This window comes from Sminthopsis crassicaudata, chromosome 2 (genome assembly GCF_048593235.1).
Source record: "Sminthopsis crassicaudata isolate SCR6 chromosome 2, ASM4859323v1, whole genome shotgun sequence".
In the NCBI taxonomy this organism is placed as follows: Eukaryota; Metazoa; Chordata; class Mammalia; order Dasyuromorphia; family Dasyuridae; genus Sminthopsis; species Sminthopsis crassicaudata.
In genome coordinates this window covers 374,940,287-374,967,056 of record NC_133618.1, presented here as the reverse complement: position 1 = coordinate 374,967,056, position 26,770 = coordinate 374,940,287, and the positions used below count along the sequence as shown (strand labels likewise).

Below are 26,770 nucleotides of genomic sequence, written 5' to 3'. Positions count from 1 at the left end.
GGAGTCTTACAGGTAACTCAACTATAAGAATGGGCCAGGAATCCAAGAGAAGAGGTCATAGGTATATATAAGATATATATGATAGATATATTTAGATAGGAAGCATTGAGAGGACCAAGTTGAAGAGAGGGAAGTTGCCTTTGGACAGACCTAAGGCAAGGTTGCAGGTGATGGACAGCTGTATTTATCTTCCACTTTGCATTTTATAGCTGGGACTTGTGCCAAGTCCCAGTTTTCTAACTTCACTTTATCCTGGGATCCCCATTTACTTTCAGCCATCCATCAATCAACAAGCATTTATTAAAGATACTGTGTTGGCCCTGTGCTAAGTAAATGCTATGCTTTCAGAGGCAGTCCTGTCCTTAAGTACCTCATTATTCTACTCACAATGACAATTAGGAGTTTTGATCTTCAGTATTTTTCTTTTTTCTCTATATTTCTATGATCTGCTTAAATGTCCCCCTTTTCTTTCTTTCTTTACCAGTTGTCTCTTCCACATTTTTTCCTTCCTAATTAAGGAGCTGGATAGAATTTCAGTTTAATTATATCAGGTAATGTAATGTTCTGACTAATTTTGCTTCCATCTAAATAAACCCTGGATTTTTGCAGGTGTCGACCTGGTTGGCAGGGACCCCTGTGCAACGAGTGTGTGCCCTTTCCTGGCTGTCTACATGGAAGCTGTTCCCTGCCATGGCAATGTATCTGTGAGGATGGCTGGATCGGAAGTCTCTGTGACATAGGTTTGTGAATACAGTATTTTTACTTTTTCAGCCTGATAAAGGCAAAAGTCTATAGGTCTTCATGATTTAATGGAGAAGTTCGCCATCTACTGATCCAAGCGAGCTAACAGTTTTATAGGAGATGACCCACTTCTGCTGTGCATAGAGACTTTGTTCAACATCACTGTGTGCCCAGGACTGTGCTAGACGTTCTGGATAAGACAAGAGCATTTTTAGAATCAAGCAGTCTTCTTTTTGAGGAGATGTTATTGAGGTGCTGATAAAGCTGATTTTATAAATGGGAAAAATATGAAGGTATGTGCATGTAAGTAGGGTACATGAATATCTAGGAGCAGGGAAGGATGGGAGAGTTGACAGAAATTCAGAATCATCAGACAAGGCTCTGAAAGGACACAGATGAGGTTTGGGTTAGTTTAGATACTTATGAATACTTACAGAAAATGGCAGAGGTGATTTTATTAGATGTATCCCCTGGATAACTGGATGTAACAATGGATAATGTTATATTTGCAGTCAGGAAGACTTAATTTCATATTCCTACCTCAAACACCTAATAGCTATCTGACCTGGACAAGTCAGTTAACTGGTCTGCCTCAGTTTTCTCAATTATAAAATGGGGATAATAATAGCACCTATGTCACAGAGTTGTTTTGAGGATCAAATGAGATATTTGTAAAGAGTTTAGCACAGTGCCTGGCATATACTATTTGATATAAATTTGTTCCTTGTCTTTCTTTGTCTTCAGGAGATGAAGGACTGCCTCTGAAAGCATAGCATTTACTTAGCACAGGGCCAACATGGTATCTTTAATAAATGCTTGTTGATTGATGGATGAAAGTAAGTGGGGATCCCAGGATAAAGTGAAGTTAGAAAACTGGGACTTCTCTTCTGTTTGGCTTAGTCATTCTGTCTCTTAAATGATGAGGTGGTCTTCAGGACCCTTATTAAATGTTACCTTGTCCTTGATTCCTTTCCTAATTCATTTACAATGGTTCTTCTCTCTTTATAACTTTGTAACTCACTTATGTACTTACCCTGTTCTGTTTTGTATTATACATGCATATATTGTCCTTCCCCCTTAATAGATTGTAAGTTTAATGAGGGAGGAACTGTCTGGCTCCTCTTTGTACCTCTTATAGTCCTTTTTATGTAGTAGGCACTTAATAAATGCTTGAATTTCATTTTCAACTCAACTCAACTCAAATACTTTTTCTAAGGTGCATTTCCAAAAGAATAATCTTCTTTATTTGGACAAGTAAATTATTAAACATGATCAAATCAATTTGAACTAACATAGTGTCAGGATTGTAAAAAGGATCAATTAAAAATGTTTTTTATGTATCTCCTGTGTGCTTGTCCTATACATGGGAGGTACCTAAGAAATGTAAGGCAGGGCAAAAACAGCTCAGGGATTAATTAATGTTGCTTGTTTTTCAGTCATATTTGATTCTTCATGATCCCCTTTGGGGTTTTCTTGACAAAAATATTGGAGTTTTTTTTCAATTTTCTTCTCTGGTTCATTTTACAATTGAGGAAACTGAGGCAAACAAGGTTTAGTGACTTGCCTAGGATCACACAACTAGTAAATATCTGAGGTCACATTTGAACTCAGGCCTTGACTCCATGCCCAATGTTCTATCCACCATGCTACCTAAATGATCTTCTGTAAACCTATCAAGAGATGTTAAGTTCTAAAATGGAAGTTGGTTCCTTTGTAGAAAGACAAGGCACTGAGAGATGTTATTAGCATAATCACTCAACCTCAATTTTCCTATCTGTAAAATAAAAAGAATACTTTCTAAAATTCTTTTTCCCTCTCCTGTATTCTATAAGAGTAGTCAATTAATGCATAGGCATGCTCCAGAGCAGCCAGAGTGATGAACAATAGGTTACAAATTGGTGCTATCCAAACAATCAATTGAATTTGTGCCCATAAGACATTGAATGCTGGAGTTAGACCAGATCTTTGACATAATGTCAGAGCTGAAAAAAAAGTAGAATAATAGGAAAGGGAGGAAACATGCATGCATTAAATGTTTACTATGTGTCAAGAACTGATACATAATTCACAAATGTTATCATATTTGATCCTTACATCAACCGTACAATGTAAGTCCTGTTATTTTTCTCATGTTGTAGTTGATGAAATTTGAGGCAAGAAGGAGTTGTAACCTCCTTAGGTAGGTGAGATGGGGTTTGACTCAGGTGTTCCTGACTTGAGACCTATTGTTCTATATACTGAGCCACCCAGATGCCATAGAAGGTCAGAGCTAGAATAGACTTCAAAATAGGAGAAAAATAACTAGAACAAAAAAATAGCTGTCTTTTCAATAGCACTTTGAGTGCTATTGAAAAACTATTTTTCTCACAACTTTGTAAAATAGGTGCTGTGAGTATTACTCTCCTCATTTTACAAATAAGGAAACTAAAACTCAGAGATTTAATATGACTTTTGCAAAAATCACAGAGCCAGGAAGCTACAGAAGGGAAATTAGAACCTAGCATTGTTTATATTGCACTATAATTGGGAAGGAACTCAGAAAACAAATTCGCAAACCTGGAAAGAGCCTTGAAGATCCCTGGTTCTCTAGAAGAAGAAACTGATATCCAGAGAAGGGAATGCCACTCATTGAGTTACATGGAGAGATTCATTATTAGTATCATAAGTATCATTCATTGCTAGAATGAACGTTTTCTGAATTCAGAATCTGAAGCTTTTTTCATTCATCTGGCTGCATCAAGTGATTGGTTTCCTATTGCTGGTCTCTGGATGAGGGAGAATAAGAAAAAAAAACTTCATAGAACAATAAGGTAGTACCTGAGCCATTGTTGCTGTTCATGACTCTTTCTTGAAGAGGTCCAATGACATCACAAGGGTAATGTCTTTAATTGTTCATGAATTAAATTTCATTGATCAGTCATCAACCTTACTCTGTCCTCCAGAGTCACCAGAGTTCAGAACTGCTTCTTGAAGGATAAGAGGCACTCTTTGAAGCATAATAGAAGAGGGATGTGGGTAAATGTCCAGTATAAAGACAGAAGATTCAATGCCATGTGCTAAGAGTATAATTTTTCTTTTGTATGAATTTGATGGTTTAGTAACTCATAGGGTCATGGATACAGACTTGGAATTGATGTTAGAAACCATCAAACCCAACCTATTTATCTTTCAGATGAGCAAACTAAGGACATAAATGTCTGAGGTAGAAATCAAATCAGTTCTTCCTTAGTCTTAGGCCAGGATGTTATCCATTAGATAATGCATCCTTTCAAATGAAGCCTTTAACAAAGTTTCCCATAAGGATGAAGAATTGTTCTTGTCAAGGTGATTGTTTTAGAGCTGGTCTATAATTCTCTAATTATTCTATCATTAATTAATTCCTTTGAATATGGGAGTTTGAAAATGCACTGTGCTCTTTGTGACTCAGATCTTTCCAGAGTGAAAACAGCAACTAAGGTTGGTATACTGGATTAAGTTGCCATGGTTGTATTGGAAGTTAAATCAAAATTCTGTTAAAGATCTACCTATGCAATTAAAATCCATTTCCTTGAGGAAATTATGTTGATGATCACATAAGCAAATATTTCCTAGATAGCAATAAAATAAATGTATTTTCTTTTTCCTTTTTTTTTGTTGTTTATTGTTTTTGTTGTTGGGATGGAAGGTGAAGTAAAGATTGTCACTGTGATCTCTTCACACTCTGATTCTGAATCTAAGACTTTAGTGTAAATACTTCTAGGCTGAGTAGGGTATAGTGGGGGGAAAATCTAAGTTTTGGGGTTAAAAGATTGTGGTTTAAATCTCAATTCTGTGATTTTGGATAAGCCCCTGAACCTCTCTTGGCCTCAATTTCTTCATCTATAAAATGAATAAGTTGGAATCAATGATGTGAGAGATTTCTTCCTACTCTAAATCTGTCATCCATTGATTTATGATTCTAGCATCAAATAAAAACTATCCATTTGATTTGCTATGGTATATGATAATCATTTGAATTAAACATTTGTTTAATAAGCAATTAAGACTAGATCAATTCACCTTAGGAGTTTATCCACAGATCACTTTTGGCTTAAGTGCCACCCTTACCTTAAGGGTGTTGTTTTTTAATAGCCTGAATACTTTTAAAAGCAGCACTAAATATACAACAGAATCTTTTATTCTCTGCATTTCTTAGTCAGCTGTGTGTCAAATGAATCACTCTAGACAAATTTTGTCAAAAATTGTCTGTTAAATTCAGAATAGCCTTATGGCACTCCAGACCACCTTCCTGCTTTATCCCCAAATAAATGGCTTCTGTGTTCATTCCCCACCACCTCTTTTCAGCTCCCTTTTACATACATACTATCTTTTCTCATTAGAGTATAAATAAGCTCTTTGGGGCCAGGAAGTAGATTTCTTTTTTGCTTGTATTTTTATTCCTGGTGCTTAGGAAAGTACCTGACATATAGTATGCAATTCATAAATGCTCTTGTGTTATGGTTGTTCTTGTTCATTTTTCATTTTTGAAGATGACCAATCATATCTCTGGATGATGTCTTGACTCAAGTATGAATTGGATTTAAGTGAGGCAGAGTTGCAAAATGTTGACAGCCTCACTCTCTCTTCCTGATCAATAAAGTCTAGTGACAAGACAAAATTCACTGTTTTATCTGTTTTTTTGTCTATTTATCTATTCTTCTGTCATCTGTTTTCATTGAGATTATTTTTGATGCATGCATGCATGAACGTGTTATAAAGATTTTATTTTATGGCAACAAGAAATCATGTATATGGTTCTGCAGTTGCTTATGTCTTTTTAGTTTTCCTTTCTTCCTTCCCTCCGTCCCTTCCTCCCTTCCTCCCTCCCTTCCTTCCTTCCTTGCCATCTGCCTTTCGTCTGTCTGTTTCTCTGGGTCCCCCCTACCTCTCCCTGTCTCTCTCCCTTTCTGTCTCTGGTGAAAAGTGGTAAAAGCATAATTTCTAAGTGTATGCACCTTTTGTGATATATATTTTGAGTACTGATTCTTTAACAGTTGTATGGTTTGTGCATATTTTTCTTTGAACATTTAGATCTACTTGTGCTTCATATTAGTACTGCTTTACACAGTATATTGGATATAAGGGTGAATTGAGTCCAAATGTTGTAACTCATCTCTTGTTTAAGAACAGATCTGCATAAAAATGCTGAAGGGTCTGTTTTGTTTTGTGCTTAATTGTTGTCAACATGAATGAGTAGCTGTTTTCAGAATAATCTAGTTCAATTCTCTCTTGTGCACAGCTTTTTACAGGCTCACATTCTTCCTAACAACCTTTTGAGTTTTGACGAGGTAATATTGCTAATAATCTTCCATTTTTCTATTCTGTGTTTTGTAGATGAACTTGTAATGTAAATTCACACCACTCTTGGTTATTACATCTCTATTCCACATAGAGATTGTTTATTGCTATTAAAGTATTTTAATAAGTCTTTCTGCAACCATTTTTTGTAACAAGCATTTTTGCATCAATCAATTTTCTTTGGAAATGTTAATAAAGTTTTTTTTCTTTTATCTACATCTCAGTTTTCAAAAGCAGGTCACCTGCTATAGTCACACAAGTCCATTCATCTCACTTTAATCCTTTCTTCTATTTTGGTATTTACTTTGTCCTTTCCTCCAATGAGTAGATAATCTGCACAGAGCCGTGTCATACTGAAATGACTGTTATATGTGTAGCTTGCTGCTTCTGGTCTGTTAAAATATAGTTTATTGACTTAAGGAACTGTTTGGTTAGAGCAAAATGAAATCTTAAAGGCTTTCCTCAAAGTGCCAGAACTATATAAGATTCAAAGACAGATGTGACAACAGAGATTACTCTATTCAACAATATGTCAAGTATAGCTATCAAGAAACATATCAGACAGGGAGTTATTTATTTGCCAAAAGTGTTCACTACTTTTATGGAAGAAATCCTATTGAAATTCCAAATTAAAAAAAAAAAACATAATTTTCTATTCATGCCAAGGTTATCCGGAGAACCTAGCTGTATTTAGCTAACCTTGTACTAATTGAGTTGAGCCTCTAAATGTGACCAACATTTCTTAGTGAAATAGACACTAATGTCATATATGATAAGAAAAGGCTTGCAGCCCAGATTGTGACATGCAGTCTATCGGTAGCATGCCAATTTGGCCTATCAATATGCATTTCAGGAACTGCAGATGGATAATGAATAATGAACTGGGCCAAAAATTAAGCAGAAAGAAACCAGACTAGATCCCATTTGGGGAACTGCACAGCATTCTGAATGGTCCCAAGCTGCTCTTTGGCATACAAATACATTTTTAAACACTAATATGTACTCTTTTCTTGGTGAACCAAAGGACAACACAGATGTGTGTATGTGTGTGTGTGTGTGTGTGTGTGTATGTGTGTGTGTATTATAAAGAAAGAAATGTATATAAGAAAGGGTATAAGAGATATCATCAGAAGGACATATAGCTAGAAGGAAAGGAAGGTGCCTGTTCATGCAGTAAGAGTGAGGGACTGACAGTCTATGCAATTACAATCATAGAATAGTGAATGACCCATAGGATGACTCTTAACCAAATTGATTAGACCATACAATGGAGGCTGTCTGGGAGATGTGGACAAAAGTTGCCCAGGATTGGCAGTCATGTGTAGACCACAGATTCATAGAATAATCAATTTAGAAATGGAAGGGATCTTAAATCTAATTTCCCAATTTTACACATAAAGGTTAAGTGATGTTTCTAAGATCCCCTACATAATATATATATATGTGTATATATATATATATATATGTGTATATATATATATATATATATATATATATATATATATATATATATATATATATATATATATATATATATATATATATATAAATTGGGACTAAGAATGAGGTCTTCCTCATGCCAAGTCTAGCATTCTTTCCACTATCTATATCACCTCTGGCCTGTGATCTTTACTATTTTTGGGATTACCTAAATTATGGAGGTATTATATACAGGGATGTCATAAAACATGGCTATTCTGTGTAAGATAAAACTTATAAAGAGCAAACTTGGATTCCATCCAGGGGAACTAATTACCAATGTCTTAATCTTATTAGAAGAGATTTTTTCTTCTGCAAAGATGGTACATAATCATAGAAGTTTTGGAATGGCTGGCATGGAAAAGGTACACAAATGTTTATTGATTGACTATATAATCCAACCTATGTCCAAAAAAAGTTTTTATGACAACATACACAACTAGTGATTCAATCTTTGCTTTAAGACTTTCATAAATCTCCAGGGAAATCCATAATAATGTTATCCATACTAGAAAAAAATCATATTATATGAGGAAGAACTTTTTATTTTCTCAGGTAGACTATTGAACTTTTGATTATTTTTAATTTTTAAGAAATTTCTTTAATAATGAAATCTAAACTGCTACCCATTACTTCTTCTTTTATCCTCCCCAGCCAACAGAATATGTAGATTCGGCATGATTATTAAACTAATGAGGATTTGATAAGGTCACTAAAAGAATGTAGAAAGAAGAGAGAAGAGTTGAGGATGGAGTTTTGGTGTATATCCACCGTTACAAAGTGGGATATGGTTGATGGTTCAGCAGAGAAAACTTAAAAGGAATATAGGAGACAAACTAAAATAGAATGGTTTAATGAAAAAAAAATTCAAAAACTCCATCCCCAAATAGAGAGAAAACTTCAAAGTAGTTAGAAATTTTGGAGAAAAATCAGAAGAGAATAATATAAAAGAAAGGTTGGTCAGCAGTTTCAAATTCTGAAGAAAGACCAAGAAGGGTAAGAATTGAAAATAGGTCACTAATATTCAGCAAGTAAGACATCACTGCTAACTTTATTTTTTATTTTTAAAAAATATTTTTACATTTGTTTTTAAGATTTTTGAGCTCTAGAATGTTTATCCCCACCCAAAATTAAGAAATAACATGTGATGTTATGCAAAAAATTTGCATAGCAATCAAGTTGTGGAAGAAAACATAGATCTCTCATCCTAATGAAAATAAAAAACCTTCAAGAAAAATTAAGTTTTATTATAAAGAGAGAGATAGAGTAATAGAAAATGCTTCAATCTATATTCAGACTCAATCAGTTGCTTTTTTGGGTATGGATAGGATTTTTCATCTAAGTCCTTCAGAGTGGGTATGGACGATTGTACTACTGAGAATAACAAAGTCATTTACAACTGATCATTCCAGACCATTACTGTTACTTTGTAAAAATATATTTCACTTTGTTCATGCAGGACTTTTCAAGTTCTTTTTTTCCTAAGAGCATTCTGTTTCTCATTTTCCAGAGAACAATAATATTCCATCAGAGAAACTTTATTCAGATTTTTTTTACAATTACAATTGCTAATTGTATTCTCCTCCACTTATTCTCTCTGTCCCTTCAACCTGTCCCTCCTCAAAATTATTTTGCTACTGATCATTACCTCCCACTATACCCCTATTGAATATGTCTATTATTTCCTAGTTGAACCAATTCTGATGAGGGTAAGGTTCACTCACTCACTCACTCCTTTCCCTCTTTTTCTCCACCATAAAAGCTTTTTCTTTGCTCTTTTTTTATGGCAGATAATTTGCACAATTCCACTTCTCCCTTTCCCTTTCTCTCAGTACATTTCTCTCTCACCTCTTATTTTCATCATTATAAAAAACAAAGATATTATCCCTTCATATTCAATTCATATATGTACCCTCTGTCTATATTTACTCCTTCTAATCGACATAATAATGAGAGTGCTCTAATAAGTTACAAGCATCATGTAGGAATGTAAACAGATTAATTTATTATATCACTTTCCTGATTATCTCCTTATGCTTCTTCAGAGTTCTGTATTTGAAAATCAAATTTTCCATTCAGCTCTGGTCTTTTTTATACTCAGTTTGGCTAGGCAGGTGATTCTTGGTTGCAATGTTAGCTTCATTGCTCTCCATAATAACATATTTCAAGCCTTCCAGTCTTTTAATGTAGAAACTGCTAAATCTTGTGTTATCCTGACTATGGCTCCACTATATTTGAATTGTTTCTTTCAGGTCGCTTGCAATATTTTCTCCTTGACCTGGGAGTTTTAGAATTTGACTATAATATTCCTGGAAGTTTTTATTTTGGGGTCTCTTTCAGGAGGTGATTGGTGGATTCTTTCAATTTTTATTTTGCCCTCTGGTTCTAGAATATCAGGACAATTTTCCTTGATAATTTCTTGAAAGATGATCTCCAGGCTTTTTTTTTTTTTGATGATGACTTTTGATAGACCATTAATTTTAAATTATTTCTCCTCGATCTATTTTCCAGGTTAGTTGTTTTTCCAGTGAGATATTTCATTTTTTCTATTTTTTCCATTTTTGGTTTTGCTTTATTGTGTTTTGATTTCTCATAAAGTCATTAGCTTTCATTTGCTCAATTCTATTTTTTAAGGAATTATTTTCCTCAGGGAAAATACCTCCTTTCCCAATTGGCCAATTTTACTTTTAAAGGCATTCTTTTTCTCATTAGCTTTTTGTACTTTCTTTTGCACCTCTCTCAATTCTTTCTCTCTTTTTTTTTTCTCTCTGTCTCTCTTATTGATTTTCAAAGTCCTTTTTGAGCTTTTCCATGGCCTGAGCCTAATTATTATTTTTCTTGGAGGCTTTGGATGTAGGACCTTTGACTTTGCAATCATATTCTGAGTGTGTGTTTTGATCCTCTTTCTCACTATAATTATTTTTTAAAATTTGTTTATTGATCATAGCAATTGCTTTCATAATTATTTTCAATAGTTAGAAACATTTTTTTTTCTGTTCATTTTCCTAGCCTATTACTTGGCTTTAAACTTTTTGTTAAAGTAGGACTCTGTTTCCAATATGGAAGGTGCACTATCTAAACCAAGCATCTGGGTTTTTATGCTGCTGTTTTCAGAAATTCCTCTAGGAATCTGAACACAAGCCCTTTTTTTCTGCCCTGGAGCTGTAAGGTGTGTCCTCACCTCACTGGAGCTGTAAGATCTAGTGTACTGGCAGAGGCTGTGGCTGCACTGATAAGGCTGTACTGGATTTGCACAGTAGACCTCAACCATTGCCACTGACAATCTCAACTGACCTTTTCAGTTCTCACTGGGGTCCCTGGGCTGAGAGGTCCATAAGCCTTTAGCATTGCTGCTGATTCAGAGGTCTAGCCTTGCTGAAGTTGAAGTCTGGTCTGGAACTGAGGGCAACCTGCACTGGGATTGCACTGCTGGGGTCTCAAACTAGGGTCCCACTCTGGTTCCACAGACCTTTTCTGCTGACTTTCCAGCTCCTCTTTGATATCTCTGGGCTGAGAGGTGTGGAAGCTACATTAGGTGGTCAGACCTGGCCATTTATTCCAATCTATATCTGAGCAGGAATCTTCTTTACATTAACCTTTGCAAATGGTCATCCAGGTTTTGCTCAAAGACATCCAATGATGGGAAACTCAGTAGCAAATAAAATAGATCTTTCCATTTTAAGAGAGCTCTTACTGTTTGGAAATCATTGTTTACTTTAAACCCTAATCAGCCTCTCAGCAGCTTCTCCTCATTGTTCCTATTTGTATTCCCTAGAGAAAAGTAGAATGCCAAATCCCTCATTCACATAATGGTCCTTCAAATAAATATAAAAAAATTCCCCTCTCCCATCTTCCCTTCTCTTCTACATGCTTAACATCTTTAGTTTCTTCAGTCAATCACTTAATCAATTAAGCAATAATTAATTATTAATAATTGAGCAATTAATTAAATTCAATTAAAAGCCAGGCACTTTTCTAGGTCTTGGGGCTACAAATACAAAAGTAATTCCTATCTCCAAAAATGTAAAAAAACAGCTATAATATATCAGTGGCATGAGTTGGGAGTCCAGAGAAGTGTGAAAGGCATCATCAGGTGTAAAAATCACCTAAAAAAGGTATGGACTGGTTATCCAGTGAGAGTCATATATGGCAGGGGCCCAACTGCTACACAGCACTGCTAAAATGAAATCCATAAAACATAACAAAATGGGACAAATGAAGCAAAGGGAGGTGTTCAGCATTATAAATAAGTACTATGTGTAAGAAGACATGGACAAAAATTGCACAGGAAGAGAAGGTATGACTAGGTTGTAATTTGTTCATATGGAGGAAGTTCCTTGCTGATTATAGATTAATTGAATTATTTTTGAAATAATATAATTGTTCAGTTATTTCAATTATATCCAACCTTTGTTATCCCATTTGAGATTTTCTTGGTAGAGGTCTTGGAGTGATTTGCTTTTACTCATTTTACAGAAACTGAGGAAAATGGAGTTAATTGACTTGCCAAGTGTCTCAGATTAGTGTCTGAGGCCAGATTTGAACTCAAGAAGATGAATCTTCCTGACTCCAGATCTGGTATTCTATTCACTTACTGCTTAGCTGCCCTGAAATAATATTAAATATGCTTAAAATTTAAATAGGGATTTGGCAAGATTAAAAAAGGGAAGATGATTGAAAATTTATTAACCTAAATTGGAAGGTTAGTGGCTTTCAGAAAACTGACCTCAAATTGCATTTAGATCAGAACTCTTGGAGGGACATTCATTCATTCATTCATTCATGTGTATATATGTATACACATATAAATATATGTTTATTTGTTTGTTTATTTACACATATTCTGTCCATCTGCACCTAAAAGAAGAACTTCTCAAGTCATTCATTGCATTTCAGAAGTTAGAGATTAATAAGATAAAACAACTTTTATATTATGAAATTACTCCAGGGGATGATTTTAGGTTAAAAATTTGAAAATAGATGGAACAGGAGGGCGGAGCCAAGATGGCGAAGAAGATACACGCAAATTTGCAAGCTCCCTTCTTCCCTCATTACCAATTAGTTAAATCAGCCTCAAAAATAATGCTGGACTGATAAAAACCACAAGGATTAGAAGCACAACTTACCAGCTGAAGAGAATCTGGAATTTCAACAGGTTGGTTCCGAGGGGAGGAAAAAAAAAAAGACTAGCACAGACAAGGTTAGGTGCTAATACATTGTGCCGATTGGGCTGGGGAGAACTGTGGGATCAGAGAAGCCATTGAGATAGAGGAATCTGACACAGGCAGTTAGCTCTTCTCTGCTTATAAAACAGAAGATCAGAAGAGAAATCAAGCCACTTTAAAATATAAAGCCAGATCCTAGAACCACCCCAATCTGGAGGTGACCTAATAGATCTTGGCACTGCTGTGCAGCCACCTTCTGCTGCCTGGGGCTTCTCCTTGAGGTAGTTAAGAGCCTGAACAGTGGGGACACAGCCTGAGGCAGCCTTTAATCCATATAGTGTGGGGCTCAACCTGAGGCAGTGGAACTCTAGCAGTGGCAGAACTCCCAGAGAAGAGGAACCTTTGAAGTAGGGACCACAGTTTCTGGGCAGACATTCCGGTTTGAGCACAGGGACTTTTCACATCAGCTGCTGATATCCACGGCCTCATGGGAGGCATTGGCTAGGGTTTGTGAGTTTCAGCCAGTGGTTAGGCCACACAGTGAGGGTATTTCACTGAGCACTCCTCATAAGTAGCTGTACTAATCAGCTCTGAGGCATTTCCAGGGAGGGGGGAAGGGAACTCTCTCCCAGAGCTCTCTCTTAGCCCAATCACAGGATTGTTGCATTCTACCTCCTGTCTGGGAGGAAGCTGGTTAATAAATAAATAAACTTCTTACTCCAAGGGCAAACCCCAACAGATTTTTAACAATGAGTAAGAAGCTGAAGAGAATGATTAACACTTTCTACACAGAGAAAGAGTGGGTATCCAACTCCAAGGAAGCTAACAGCAGAGAGTTTGCAGATAACACCCAAAGGGGAATGATACCTGCCCCCTATCACATAACTCTCTCTTAGAAGAGACTATTAAAAAGTTAAGAGAGTTTGAAGAAATATGGAGAAAGGAAAGAGAAGCTATAATAAAGAATAACAACGTCCTGAAAGTTGAGTTGGAAAAAAATCGAGATTTCACAGGAGGTGCAGGGAAACAAAATTTGTGAATTAGAAAAGGTCAAAAAATCACAGGAAAGTAGGATTTCTGAATTGGAAAAAGAAAATAACTCACTAAAAAATTAGTGAAATGGAAAAAAATTCAACAGAGCAAAAGAATTCATTTAAAAATTCAATTGGGCATATACAAAATAATTAAATATATGTGAATGAAGAAAATAACTCATCAAAAATAAGGACGGAACAAATAGAAATGAATGATTTATTGAGAACCAAGAATCAGTCAAACAAAACAAAACAAAACAAAACAAAAAAAACAAAAAAACAAAAAAAAAAAAAAGGAAAGCTTGAGAATAATGTCAAATACTTACTGGGAAAGTCTATAGACCTGGAAAATAGATCTAGGAGAGATAATCTGAGGATCATTGGACTTCCCAAAAACTATGATCAAAAAAAGAGCCTAGAGTCTATTTTACAGGAAATCATCAAAGAGAACTGTCTAGAGATAATAGAAACAGAAGGGAAAATAGGCATCGAAAGAATTCATTGAACACCTTCTGAAAAAGACCCTAAAAAAAGAACTCCATGGAACATTGTGGCTAAGCTGCAGAACTACCAACTAAGGAAAAAATATTGCAAGCAGTGAGGAAAAAACAATTCAAATATCAAGGTGCCACAATAAGGGTCACTCAAGATCTGGCTGCCTTCACATTAAAGGATCGAAGGGCCTGGAACCTGATATTCCAAAAGGCAAAAGAACAAGGATTACGACCAAGAATAAACTACCCAGCTAAGTTTAGCATTTTATTCCATGGAAGAAGATGATCATTTAATGAAACAGAGGAATTCCATTTGTTTCTAAGAAAAAAAAAATAGACTTAAACAAAAATTTGATCTACATCCAAAGACTGAAGAGAAGCAGAAAAAGGTAAAAAAGAACTCTTGAGAACTGTATCTCTGTTGTGGTTATACAGAAAGTCCACATAGATAATTTGATTTTACTAATATAATATAAAAAAAAGGGAAGTAGTAATGGGAAGGGGATAGTATCAGCAAAAGGGGAAGGAGTGATAAAAAGAGGGAAACTAGATCCCAGGAAGAGGCAGAGAAAATCTACCACATCTGAGGAAATTTAGAGAGGGGGAGAATCATTGTGTGAATCTTACTCTCATCAGATTAGGCTCAAAGAGTAAATAATTGACATATTTGTTTTTCAGAGAATTTTCTCTCATCTCATTAAAAGGGGGGGATAGGAAAAGGGAAAAGGAAAAGGGGAACAAGGGAAGGGTACAAAAAAGGGGAAGGGACTTAGAAGTAGGAGGGAGGGATACTAAAAAGGGAGGGCTGTACGTCACAAGTCGGGTCCATAAATTAAATGTTGTGGAAGAGATTCAGGGGGGGGGTCAAGGGAAAAAAAGCATAATCTGGGGATAATATAATGGCAGGAAATACAGAATTAGTAATGTTAACTGTAAATGTGAATGGGATGAACTCTCCCATTAAAGTGAGACAGATAGAAGGCTGGATCAAAAATCAGAACCCTACAATATGTTTTTTACAGGAAACACACTTAAAGCAGGGAGATACATACAGAGTAAAGGTAAAAGGTTGGAGCAGAATCTATTATGCTTCAGGTAAAGCCAGAAAAGCAGGGGTTGCCATCCTTATCTCAGATCAAGCAAAAGCAGAAATTGATCTAATTAAAAGAGATAAGGAAGGAAACTATATCCTGCTAAAAGGTAGCATAAATAATGAAGCCATATCAATACTAAACATATAAGCACCAAGTGGTATAGCATCTAACTTCCTAAAGGAAAAGTTAAGAGAGTTGCAAGAAGAAATAGACAGCAAAACTATAATAGTGGGAGATCTCAACCTTGCACTCTCAGAATTAGACAAATCAAACCCAAAACAAATAAGAAAGAAATTTAAAAAGTAAATAGAACATTAGAAAAGCTAGGGATGATAGACCTTTGGAGAAAACTGAATGGTGATAGAAAGGAGTATACTTTCTTCTCAGAAGTTCATGGAACCTATACAAAAATTGACCATATATTAGTACATAAAGATCTCAAAATTAAATGCAGGAAGACAGAAATAATAAATGCCTTCTTCTCAGATCATAATGCAATAAAAAGTACATTCAATAAGAAGTTAGGGGTAAATAGACCAAAAAGTAATTGGAAACTGAATAATCTCATCTTAAAGAATGACTGGTTGAAACAGCAAATTATAGAAACAATTAATAATTTCACCCAATATAATGACAACGATGAGACATCATACCAAAATTTGTGGGATGCAGCTAAAGCAGTAATAAGGGGAATTTTTATATCTTTAGAGGATTATTTGAACAAAATAGAGAAAGAGAAGATTAATGAATTGGGCCTGCAACTTAAAAAGCTAGAAAAAGACCAAATTAAAAACCCTCAACCAAAAACCAAACTTGAAATACTAAAATTAAAAGGAGAAATCAACAATATTGAAAGTAAAAAAAATTATTGAATTAATAAACTAAGAGTTGGTTTTATGAAAAAGCCAATAAAATAGATAAACCGTTGGTAAATCTGATCAGAAAAAGGAAAGAGGAAAATCAAAGTGTTAGTCTTGCAAATGAAAAGGGGGAATCTTTCCACCAATGAAGAGGAAATTAGAGAAATAATGAGTTACTTTGCCCAACTTTATGCCAATAAATTTGATAACTTAAGTGAAATGGATGACTACCTCCAAAAATATAGGCTCCCTACTTTAACAGAGGAGGAGATAAATTGCTTAAATAGTCCCATTTCAGAAAAAGAAATAGAACAAGCTATTAATCAACTCTCCAGGAAAAAATCCCCTGGACCAGATGGATTTACATGTGAATTCTACCAAATATTTAAAGAACAATTAGCCCCAATGTTATATAAACTATTTGAAAAAATAGGGGATGAAGGAGTCCTACCAAACTCCTTTTATGACACAGACATGGTACTGATACCTAACCCAGGTCGATCAAAAACTGAGAAAGAAAACTATAGACCTATTTCCTTAATGAATATTGATGCTAAAATCTTAAATGAGATATTAGCAAAAAGACTTCAGAAAATCATCCCCAGGATAATACACTATGACCAAGTAGGATTTATACCAGGAATTCAGGGCTGGTTTAATATTTGGAAAACTATTAGTATAATTGACCATATTAATAATCAAATTAATGAAAACCATATGATCATCTCAATAGATGCAGAAAAAGCATTTGATAAAATCCAACATCCATTCCTAATAAAAATGCTTGAGAGTATAGGAATAAATCGACTATTCCTTAGGATAGTCAGGAGCATATATTTAAGACTGTCAGTAAGCATAATATGTAATTGAGATAAACTGGATCCTTTACCAATAAGATCAGGAGTGAAACAAGTTTGCCCACTATCACTATTACTATTCAATATTGTATTAGAAATGCTAGCCTTGGCAATAAGAATCGAGAAAGAGATTAAAGGAATAAGAGTAGGTAATGAGGAAATCAAACTGTCACTCTTTGCAGATGATATGATGGTACACTTAGAAAACCCCAGAGATTCTAATTTTTTTATTAGAAATTTATTAGAAATAATTCACAACTTTAGCAAAGTTGCTGGATACAAAATAAATCCACACAAATCCTCAGCATTTTTATACATCACCAACAAAATGCAACAGCAAGAGATACAAAGAAAAATTCCATTCCAAACAAATGTTGAGAGTATAAAATATTTGGGAATCCATCTACCAAAGAAAAGTCAGGAATTATATGAGCAAAATTACAAAACGCTTGCCACAAAAATAAAGTCAGATTTAAATAATTGGGAAGACATTCAGTGCTTGTGGATAGGCCGAGTGAATATAATAAAGGTAACAATACTCCCCAAACTAAATCTATTTATTTAGTGCTATACCAATCTGACTCCCAAGAAACTATTTTAATGACCTGGAAAAAATAACAACAAAATTCATATGGAAGAATAAAATGTCGAGAATTTCAAGGGAATTAATAAAAAAAAAGTCATATGAAGGTGGTCTAGGTGTAACTGATCTAAAGCTATATTATATAGCAGCAGTCACCAAAACCATTTGCTATTGGCTAAGAAATAGACCAATAGATCAGTGGAACAGATTAGGTACAAAGGGCAAAAAAGGGTAAATCTATAGCAATCTAGTGTTTGACAAACCCAAAGATACCAACATTTGGGATAAAAATTCATTATTTGAAAAAAAACTGTTGGGAAAACTGGAAATTAGTATGGCAAGATTAGATATGGATCCATACTTAACACCATATACCAAGATAAGATCAAAATGGGTCCATGATTTAGGCATAAAGAATGACATCAAAAATAAATTAGAGGAACAGAGCATAGTCTGCCTCTCAGATCTGTGGAAGAGGAAGGAATTTTTGACCAGAGGAGAACTAGAGATCATTATTGATCACAAAATAGAAGATTTTGATTACATCAAACTAAAAAGTTTCTGTACAAACAATACTAATGCAACAAGATTAGAAGGGAAGTAACAAATTGGGAAAATATTTTTACAGTTAGAGATTCTTATAAAGATCTCATTTCCAAAATATATAGAGAACTGACCCTAATTTATAAGAACTCAAACCATTCTCCAATTGATAAATGGTCAAAGGATATGAACAGACAATTCTCAGATGATGAAATTGAAACTATATCCACTCATATGAAAGAGTGTTCCAAATCACTACTGATTAGAGAAATGCAAATTAAGACAACTCTGAGATACCACTACACATCTGTCAGATTGGCTAAGATGACAGGAACAAATAATGATGAATGTTGGAGGGGATGTGGGAAAACTGGGACACTGATACATTGTTGGTGGAGTTATGAAAGAATCCGGCCATTCTGGAGAGCAATCTGGAACTATGCCCAAAAATTTATCAAACTGTGCATACCCTTTGATCCAGCAGTGCTATTATTGGGCTTATATCCCAAAGAAATACTAAAGAGCGGAAAGGAACCTGTATGTGCCAAAATGTTTGTGGCAGCTCTTTTTGTAGTGGCTAGAAACTGGAACATGAATGGATGTCCATCAATTGGAGAATGGTTGGGTAAATTATGATATGTGAAGGTTATGGAATATTACTGCTCTGTAAGAAATGACCAGCAGGATGAATTCAGAAAGGTTTGGAGAGACTTACATCAACTGATGCTGAGTGAAATGAGCAGAACCAGAAGATCATTATACATTTCAACAACAATACTGTATGAAGATATATTCTGATGGAAGTGCATATCTTCAACATAAAGAAGATCCAACTCACTTCCAGTTGATCAGTGATGGATAGAAACAACTACACCCAGAGAAGGAACACTGGGAATTGAATGTAAACTGTTAGCACTACAGTCTATCTACCCAGGTTACTTATACCTTTGGAATCCAATACTTGACGTGCAACAAGAAAATTGAATTTATACACATATATTGTATCTAGGTTATACTGTAACACATGTAAAATGTATGGGATTGCCTGTCATCTAGGAGAGGGAGTAGAGGGAGGGAGGTGAAAATTTGGAAAAATGAATATAAGGGATAATGTTATAAAAAATTACTCATGCATATATACTGTCAAAATTTTTTAAAAATTATAACATTAATAATAAAAAAAAGAATTTCAAGGGAATTGAAAAAATGCAAATGAAGATGGCCTAGCTGTGCCAGACCTAAAACTATATGATGAAGCAGTGGTCATCAAAACCATTTGGTACTGGCTAAGAAATAGAGTAGTTGGTCAGTAGAATAGATTAGGTTCACAAGATACAATGTCAATGATCATAGTAATCTAGTGTTTGAGAAACCCAGAGACTCCAGCTTCTGGAATAAAAACTCACTATTTGACAAAAATTGCTGGAAAAATTAGAAAATAATGTGGCAGAAACTAGGGATTGACCAATGCCAAGATAAGGTCAGAATGGTTTCATGATTTAGTCAAAAAGAGTAATACTCTAAACAAATTAAAAGAACATAGGACAGCCTCTCAGATCTACGGAGAAGGAAGGAATTTATGCCCAAAGAAGAACTAGAATATATTATGAATTGCAAAATGGATAGTTTTGATTATATTAAATTATTGTTTTGTTTTGTTTTCTGATATCCAGATTAAATGTGTCTCTGAAATGCATCCACTATTTACATTCCTGTGCTCTGAAACAAAGAAAAGAATAAGCCTTATAATTTTTTCCACGTAGAAACCCTTTAAAATCTACAGGGTCAGATTTAGAGGTAAATGGGACCTTAGAAGTCACTGTATCCAATCCTGTCATTTTACAAATGAGGAAACTGAGTGCTCAAGAGGTTAAGGGGTTGGTCAGTTATACACAGCCAGTAAATATTCAAAGCAGGAACAGAACTCAGAAGTCTCTAAGTCTAGCTCTATTCAATGTATCTTAGTCTTTTGTTCTACAGGGCAAACATCCTGAGTTCTTTCAACTACTTCTTCCATAGCATAGAAGCCAGGCCCTTCACCAGGCTGATTTCCCTTCTCTGAAAGTTCTCTTTTTTTGCTTAAAATGTGGTGCCTGAGCCTGAATGCAATGCTGCAATTGTGGTCTGAGCAGGGCCCAATATTAATGGACTTTCACCTCTTAGTCCTAGAAGCTCTGCCTCAATGAATCCCAAAGATTAAAATCTTTTTCAGAGGAGGGGAGTGGATGTTCTCTTTATACTTTTGACTCATACAGCCTGAGTGGGGTCCAGTGGAACTTGAGTTCAAATTCTTGTTCTGGTGTGTTCTCTCTCTAAGCTTGAGTTTCTCATCCATAAAATGAGAGGATTGGAATAGGTGACCTCTAAGGTTCCTTCCAGTTCTACTGATAGTTCCATGATGGTAGGATATTTGTTATTGCTACCACTTGTTCTTCTGAACATGACCATCTTCCCTTAAAATCCTTGAGGGCATTAACTGCATGGTGTTTGATTTTGTATCTGTAGCATCTTGTATCATACCTGATTTAATAAATGCTTAGTAATTGAAAAAAAAAGAAAATAGATGGAACAGAAGATAGCAAATTGTTTTAAGGACCCTTTTAAGACGTACACATTTTCCAAATCCTCCGTCAGCACAATAAATCACAACAACTTTTAGATCCAGACTTTGGTTGTGGATGAATGAGCTGTTACCCTTCCCATCCCTGCTCTGTGTTTACCCTATTACTGACCAGATTTGATACCTATCTATTTTATTTCTGCAGAAGGTAATCCCCAAGTAGACAATATAGATCACAAGGCTTAACTGACCACAAATAGGACTTGGCTACTTGAGCCTGAAAGCCTGATTTCCACAGAGAGATGAAAAAATAATCATTATATTTTCTTGTGTTGAACATGTACTTACTTAATCTGCCATTCAATTGGCTTTTATTGATCATTTTGCTTCCTTTTTGAGAAACAAATGTTTGTGGGAAGATGCAGTTATGGAAGTGTGACATAATACTGCCTGGTAACCTTTAGCTTTCCCATTTGCTAGCAAGGTTTGAAAAGAGATATAAAAACAGCAGGCAAAATGTGTTGCATAGAGTTGTTTCCCATATCCTTATTTTTCCGATGTTAACATCTCACCTTTCCTGTCAGTGTTACTTTGTTATGTATTTTGTGTTGATCTTTCTTGGCCAGTGTTGTCTACTCTCTTTTCCTCAACTGACTTTAAAAATTATGCAAGTCTTTTCAGAATAGATGGTGTTTTGCTTTTGTTATAACCCTACTGGTAGCATGATGCTTATTAAATGTTTTTGAATTAATATCCTTTAGGGAGTTTTATAAATAGTTACAAAGTTCTTGTTCATAGAGTTGTACATCCTCAGTTTAACTGACATGGAACCTCCTCTTCTGACTCACCTGACTTCTGGTCTTAAACTAACTTAAACTTCCCCTTTCTTCCTTCCTTCTCTTCCCATTTTCCTTCTCTTCCCCTTTCCTCTTCCTGTTCCTCTTCTTCCCTCTACTCTTCTCCTTTTCCTTCTTCTTTCTCTTTCCCCTTCCTTTTCCCCTTCCCTTTCTTTTCCTTTTCCCTATCTCTTTTTCCCTTTTCCCTTCCCTTTCCTCTCTCCCCCTCCTTTTCCCTCCATTCCCACCTGACTCTCCTTTTACCTCAGTTTGTAGGGATTTACATCCCCACAGAAACAGCTGTGGCTCACAAGCTACAAAATCTCCTGAAGATATGAAGAATTGACTTAAAAAATAATGTTATCTTATTTTTATGATTACCTTTTGTTGTTGAACTTTTTTTATTCTCCAGAATGTCTTTCTCAGACCTCAACTTGGTGAGGTATTTCTTGTAACAAAGATTAAGAAAAGAAAGATTAATTAATAAAATTAATTGTGAATGAGAATTAAAAATCACTTCAGCAAAACTAACATATCAACCATGTTTGATTGTATGCACAGTATTGCCCATTCGAATTTATACCCTCAGAAATAATGGGGAGTTTAATTTCCCCAACTTTCCTCTAGTACTTAAACTCATTTATAATCATTCTTGTTTCACTTCAGCTGTTTCATTCATGTCTGACTCTTCATGACCCCTTTAGGTATTTCTTGGTAGACCCTTTCCTTCTCCAGCTCATTTTAGAGATAAGGAAATTGAGGCAACCAGGATTAAATGGCTTGTTCAGAGTCACATAGCTAGCTCAGATTTGAACTCAGAAAGGAGTCTGACTTCAGTGGGTTCCCATGCACTTTATTGCCACCTAGTTGCCATCATTAAAATCAGTTACATAGCCTTCATTTAAGTGTGTGTGTTGGTGTGAACATATATACTTTCTGTTTGCATTGTTGTCATTATATATAGTTTCTTAATTGTGTTTACTCCTGTCTGTATCAGTTTGTATTTTGGCAGGCCTTTCTGAATTTTCATATACATTGTTTCTTAATGGTTCAGTGATATTCCTTTATATTCTCTTACCCATAAATGTTTGGCTCTTCCCAATTGATGGGCACCTACTTTGTTTCTAGTTGTTTGAGACTGCACAAAAAAGTATTACCTTAGATATTTCAATGTGAATGGGGTTTTTTTTGTCTTTAACCTGAGGGAAATCAAGAATTTTTTTTAACTTTACTTACTTTTTATTTACTTTAAAAACAAAGCTTATATTCCAAATTATATCCTAGGAAAGTTGACCCAATTCTTAACACTCATGATAGTATGTTAGTGTGCCTGTCTCACTGCAACCACTCCTTCCAACACTGACTCTCAATAAACATTATTAAATGTCTACTATGTGTCATGCACATGCTAAGAGATTCTTTCCATCTTTTGTCATCTCTCCTCTTTGCCATCTGGGTAATCTTGTGCATTTCCTTTTTATTAGTAATTTGGAGTAATCTTGCATATTATTGTCAATAGTTTGCTATTCTTCTTTCAAGAATTATGTACAGCCCTTTACCATTTTGTTATTGAGGAATGGCTAAATCAACTTCCATATATTTAGCTATTTCCTTTCCCTACCATTCACATTGACTTCTCAGCACCAAATCAATCATTCTGACTGCTAGGGCAGCTCAATCCAACTTGTTTCGTTATCACTCCTAACAGCAAGTTTTTAACCACCATACTTCTCATGAGTATTTTCACTAGGACATTTCTTAATTACAGAGCATAACCAGTAGCTCTATGACACACTCTAGCCTTGGGCAAAATCCATTTTCTCTTTCCCAGAATTCTCAGACTTATCAGAAATAATAAATTTAAATCCTATGAATAATATGATGATAGAACTGAGAGGGACCCAGATACTATTTAGTTCAGTCTTTTTACTTTACAGATAAAGAAAATGGGACCCAGAGAAGAGAAATAAGTGACTTTCACTGACTGCTCAATGATTTCATGGCAGAATTGAGACCAGAAACATTCAAAGAATGTCAAATCTTAGAATTTATCTAGCTCAACTCTTCATTCTACAGAGATGGGGGAGGGGGAAACTGGGGTCCAAATAAGGAAAATGTCTTGCCCAAAATTTAAATACAAGTCTTTCAGTCCAGGACTCATTCTATCCCACAATTCTGAAATTCTCATTTTAAAAATTATATTTATTGATTGAATGTTTCTATATTTTAGGCTACTTTGCTGTATTTTTATGCAGATGGGGTGGGAGGGCTGAGCTAAATTTATGACAATCAGTCTTTTACATTAGGAGACCAATGAGGCAGAGAGGGGATCTGGTATATGAAACCTCGACATTGTGAGAGATTGTGAAAAAAAAATTCAAAAGAAAAGGGAGGGAGAGGGGAAAGTGGGGGGACTTTGGAACACAAGGTTTTGCAAAGGGTTGAAAACTATCTTGCAAGTGTTTGGAAAAATAAAATGTTATTTAAAAATCAATAAAAAAGAACAAGAAAATAGAAGGTCATAACAGTGCTAAGAGAGAAAATTAACATGAGAACAATTAAATAACAGTGAAATTGTAATTGCCAGTTCAAGTCTACCTGTGCCAGATAAAGTATCTATGGAAAATTCAAATAGATGGGATAGATTATAGAAAATAAGAAGAGGGGAAAATTATTACAAACTGGATTTATCAGCAAAGGTTTTATGGAAGGCACAGATGAACCTTGGATCATAGCATCATCAAATCTCAGTGGTGATTGGGTCTTTATGGGTAATCAAGTCTGACTCTTATTCATATCAGAAATGCTACCATAAAGGGAAGACAGAATTTGGATTAGTAGAAAGAAGAGGCAACTGGCCTTTGAGATTATTAGAGTAATCTGAGCTCAAATTAAAATGCTGGATAATGGAATATATTTTGAAGATGATGTGTAGATAACTTTAGCTAAGGTAGAAGGCAAGATAATTTTATTGATTTGGTTATCAAAAAATATTCTGTACTGAAATGTCTACTTTCAAGGCTTTGCTGAAGGTAGAAATCCTGACTGCTATGAATGATTACCTGATATATTAGTTTATACTTAGTTTGTTCTCTTAGTTTTGTCTCCAGCTCCTCTGTTTTAGCTTCTACTGTTTTTCCTTGAACTCTATTCTTTTTTTTTCTAATAAATTCATTTATTTTTAATACACATTGCTTTATGGATTATGTTGGGAGAGAAAAATCAGAGCAAAAGGGAAAAACCATGGGAAAGAGGAAAAAAACAGAAGTGAACACAGAATGTGTTGACTTACATTCAGTATCCTTAGTTCTTTTTTTGGATGCAAATGGCATTTTCGGTCAAAAGTCTATTGGGATTGTTCAATGATTTTGTGGCAGAATTGAGACCGGAATCATTCAAAGAATGCTAAACCTTAGAGTTTATCTAGTTCAATTTTGAGAAGAACCAAGTCTTTCATAGTTAATCATTGTATATTCTTGCTGTTATTTCCAGACCTTTCTAAAATCTGTTTATTCATCATTTTTTTTAATAGAACAATAATATTACATTACCTTCATATACCACAACTTGTTCAGCCATTCCCCAATTGATGAGCATCTACTAATTTTCCAATTCTTTGCTACCACAAAAAGAGCTGCCATAAACATTTTTGTACATGTGGGTCCTGTTCTTTCCTTTGAACCCTGTTCTTTATGCATCTCTTTCTTCTCTTCCACACTTGCTGCTTCCTTGTTTTGGGGGCTGTTTCTTTTGACTGGTACAACACAAACCAGAAAGCCATTGTTTTTTGATAAGCCTTGGATAGATTATTTTTGTTTATACTTTCTTCTTGAAGATGCAATGATATCAGGGAGGTAATGCCATGACATGCAAGTAAATGATTGAAGTGAGGAAAGGCTGTGCAAAATTACCAGTCTTACCTGCTCCTATGGAGCCATCTGGATCCGTTGGCCAGATATAGATCAGCAAGACTGGAAAGGACCCTAGATACAGTGGGAGACTTTGGCCTATTAAGCTTTGACACTCAGAATGGGGAAAATTCCATAATAAGTGATCATCTATTCTACAGGAGTAGAAATGAACAGCAGGATGGTGGAGCAGAGCTTTTGGGTGGGGGGATTTTCCAGATGAGAGGGAATATTATTGAATATGTTGAATATTTCTTTAGATCTCCAGTTGTGTGCTGCCAAATCCTGCCACAAGAATGGGACATGCACTGGCTCTGAGGAAAATGGATCCAGATGTTCTTGTGCCCCTGGCTCTTCAGGAAGAAACTGTCATTTTAAGGAAGGACCTTGTGTTATCAATGGGTAAATTTTCACTTTCAGCAATTTATGAATGTTCTATGTAGTTTCCATTTCTGATTCCACAAAGATCCTTTTAGTGAAAACCTGTTTCAGATGGTAGGAATTTCTCTCTTTAGGGACTCCTTTTCTGGAAGAGGAGAAACAGGGTTAAAGGTATTTTGAGTCACAGTGTCCTACAAAGTCAGAGGTTGAAGAGAGTAAATAATCATGTAACACAGAATATAATTAAGCCAAAATGAACTTTGGAATGTCAGGGTTTGAAATTAACTTAGGTTATGAATATTATGGATCAAAATAGCTTTAGAATGATAGAAAATGGAATGTTATAGGCAGAAGGAGCCTCAAAACCACAAAATAGAATGTCAGAATTAGAAGGGAATTTAGAACAGTGGTGAGGTCAAGAAAAGTTAAATGAATTGAAACCACATCCAGTGCTTTCCCAACTGTACTTGGTATGTCTCATAGACATAATAGACACTAATAGAGCAATAGAATAATTATTGTCTTCAATCATCATGAATGAACACATTAGGTACAGTTGTTACTATAGTTGTGGTTTTTTTCCCTTTATTTTTAAAGAGGACCAATGATATCACAGATGATGACACTTTTGACTTGTGTGTGAATTGGGTTTGAGTAAGGAAGAGTTATACAAAGTTTCCATCTTCACTCTCTCTTCCTGAGTCATTAAAGGCCAGCAACAGAACAAAAGTAAAGATCCTGGGATACCGTGGATGACCATGGATGAAAATCAGACTCTTCAATGTCTAACTAAGCTCTATGTACACCACAGAACCTGCTTCAGCTCATGATCATTGGAATAATTGTTCTCACCTGACTCATTTTATTAGGGAAACTCTTCATGTACTGACATTCCTTTAACACCGGCAGGTTTGAGGCT

The 26,770-nt window shown here is 35.2% G+C and overlaps 1 protein-coding gene across 2 annotated transcripts in view; it reads left to right on the top strand.

Annotated features, from left to right (window-relative positions):
- Positions 1-26,770, top strand: part of DLK1 (delta like non-canonical Notch ligand 1) — a 43,362-nt gene that overhangs the window by 3,094 nt on the left and 13,498 nt on the right. For both annotated transcript variants that reach the window (XM_074291262.1, XM_074291263.1), the window contains 2 exons: positions 610-740; positions 25,731-25,872. In XM_074291262.1, coding sequence (XP_074147363.1) covers positions 610-740; positions 25,731-25,872 — 273 coding nt within the window. The remainder of the gene's footprint in view (positions 1-609; positions 741-25,730; positions 25,873-26,770) is intronic.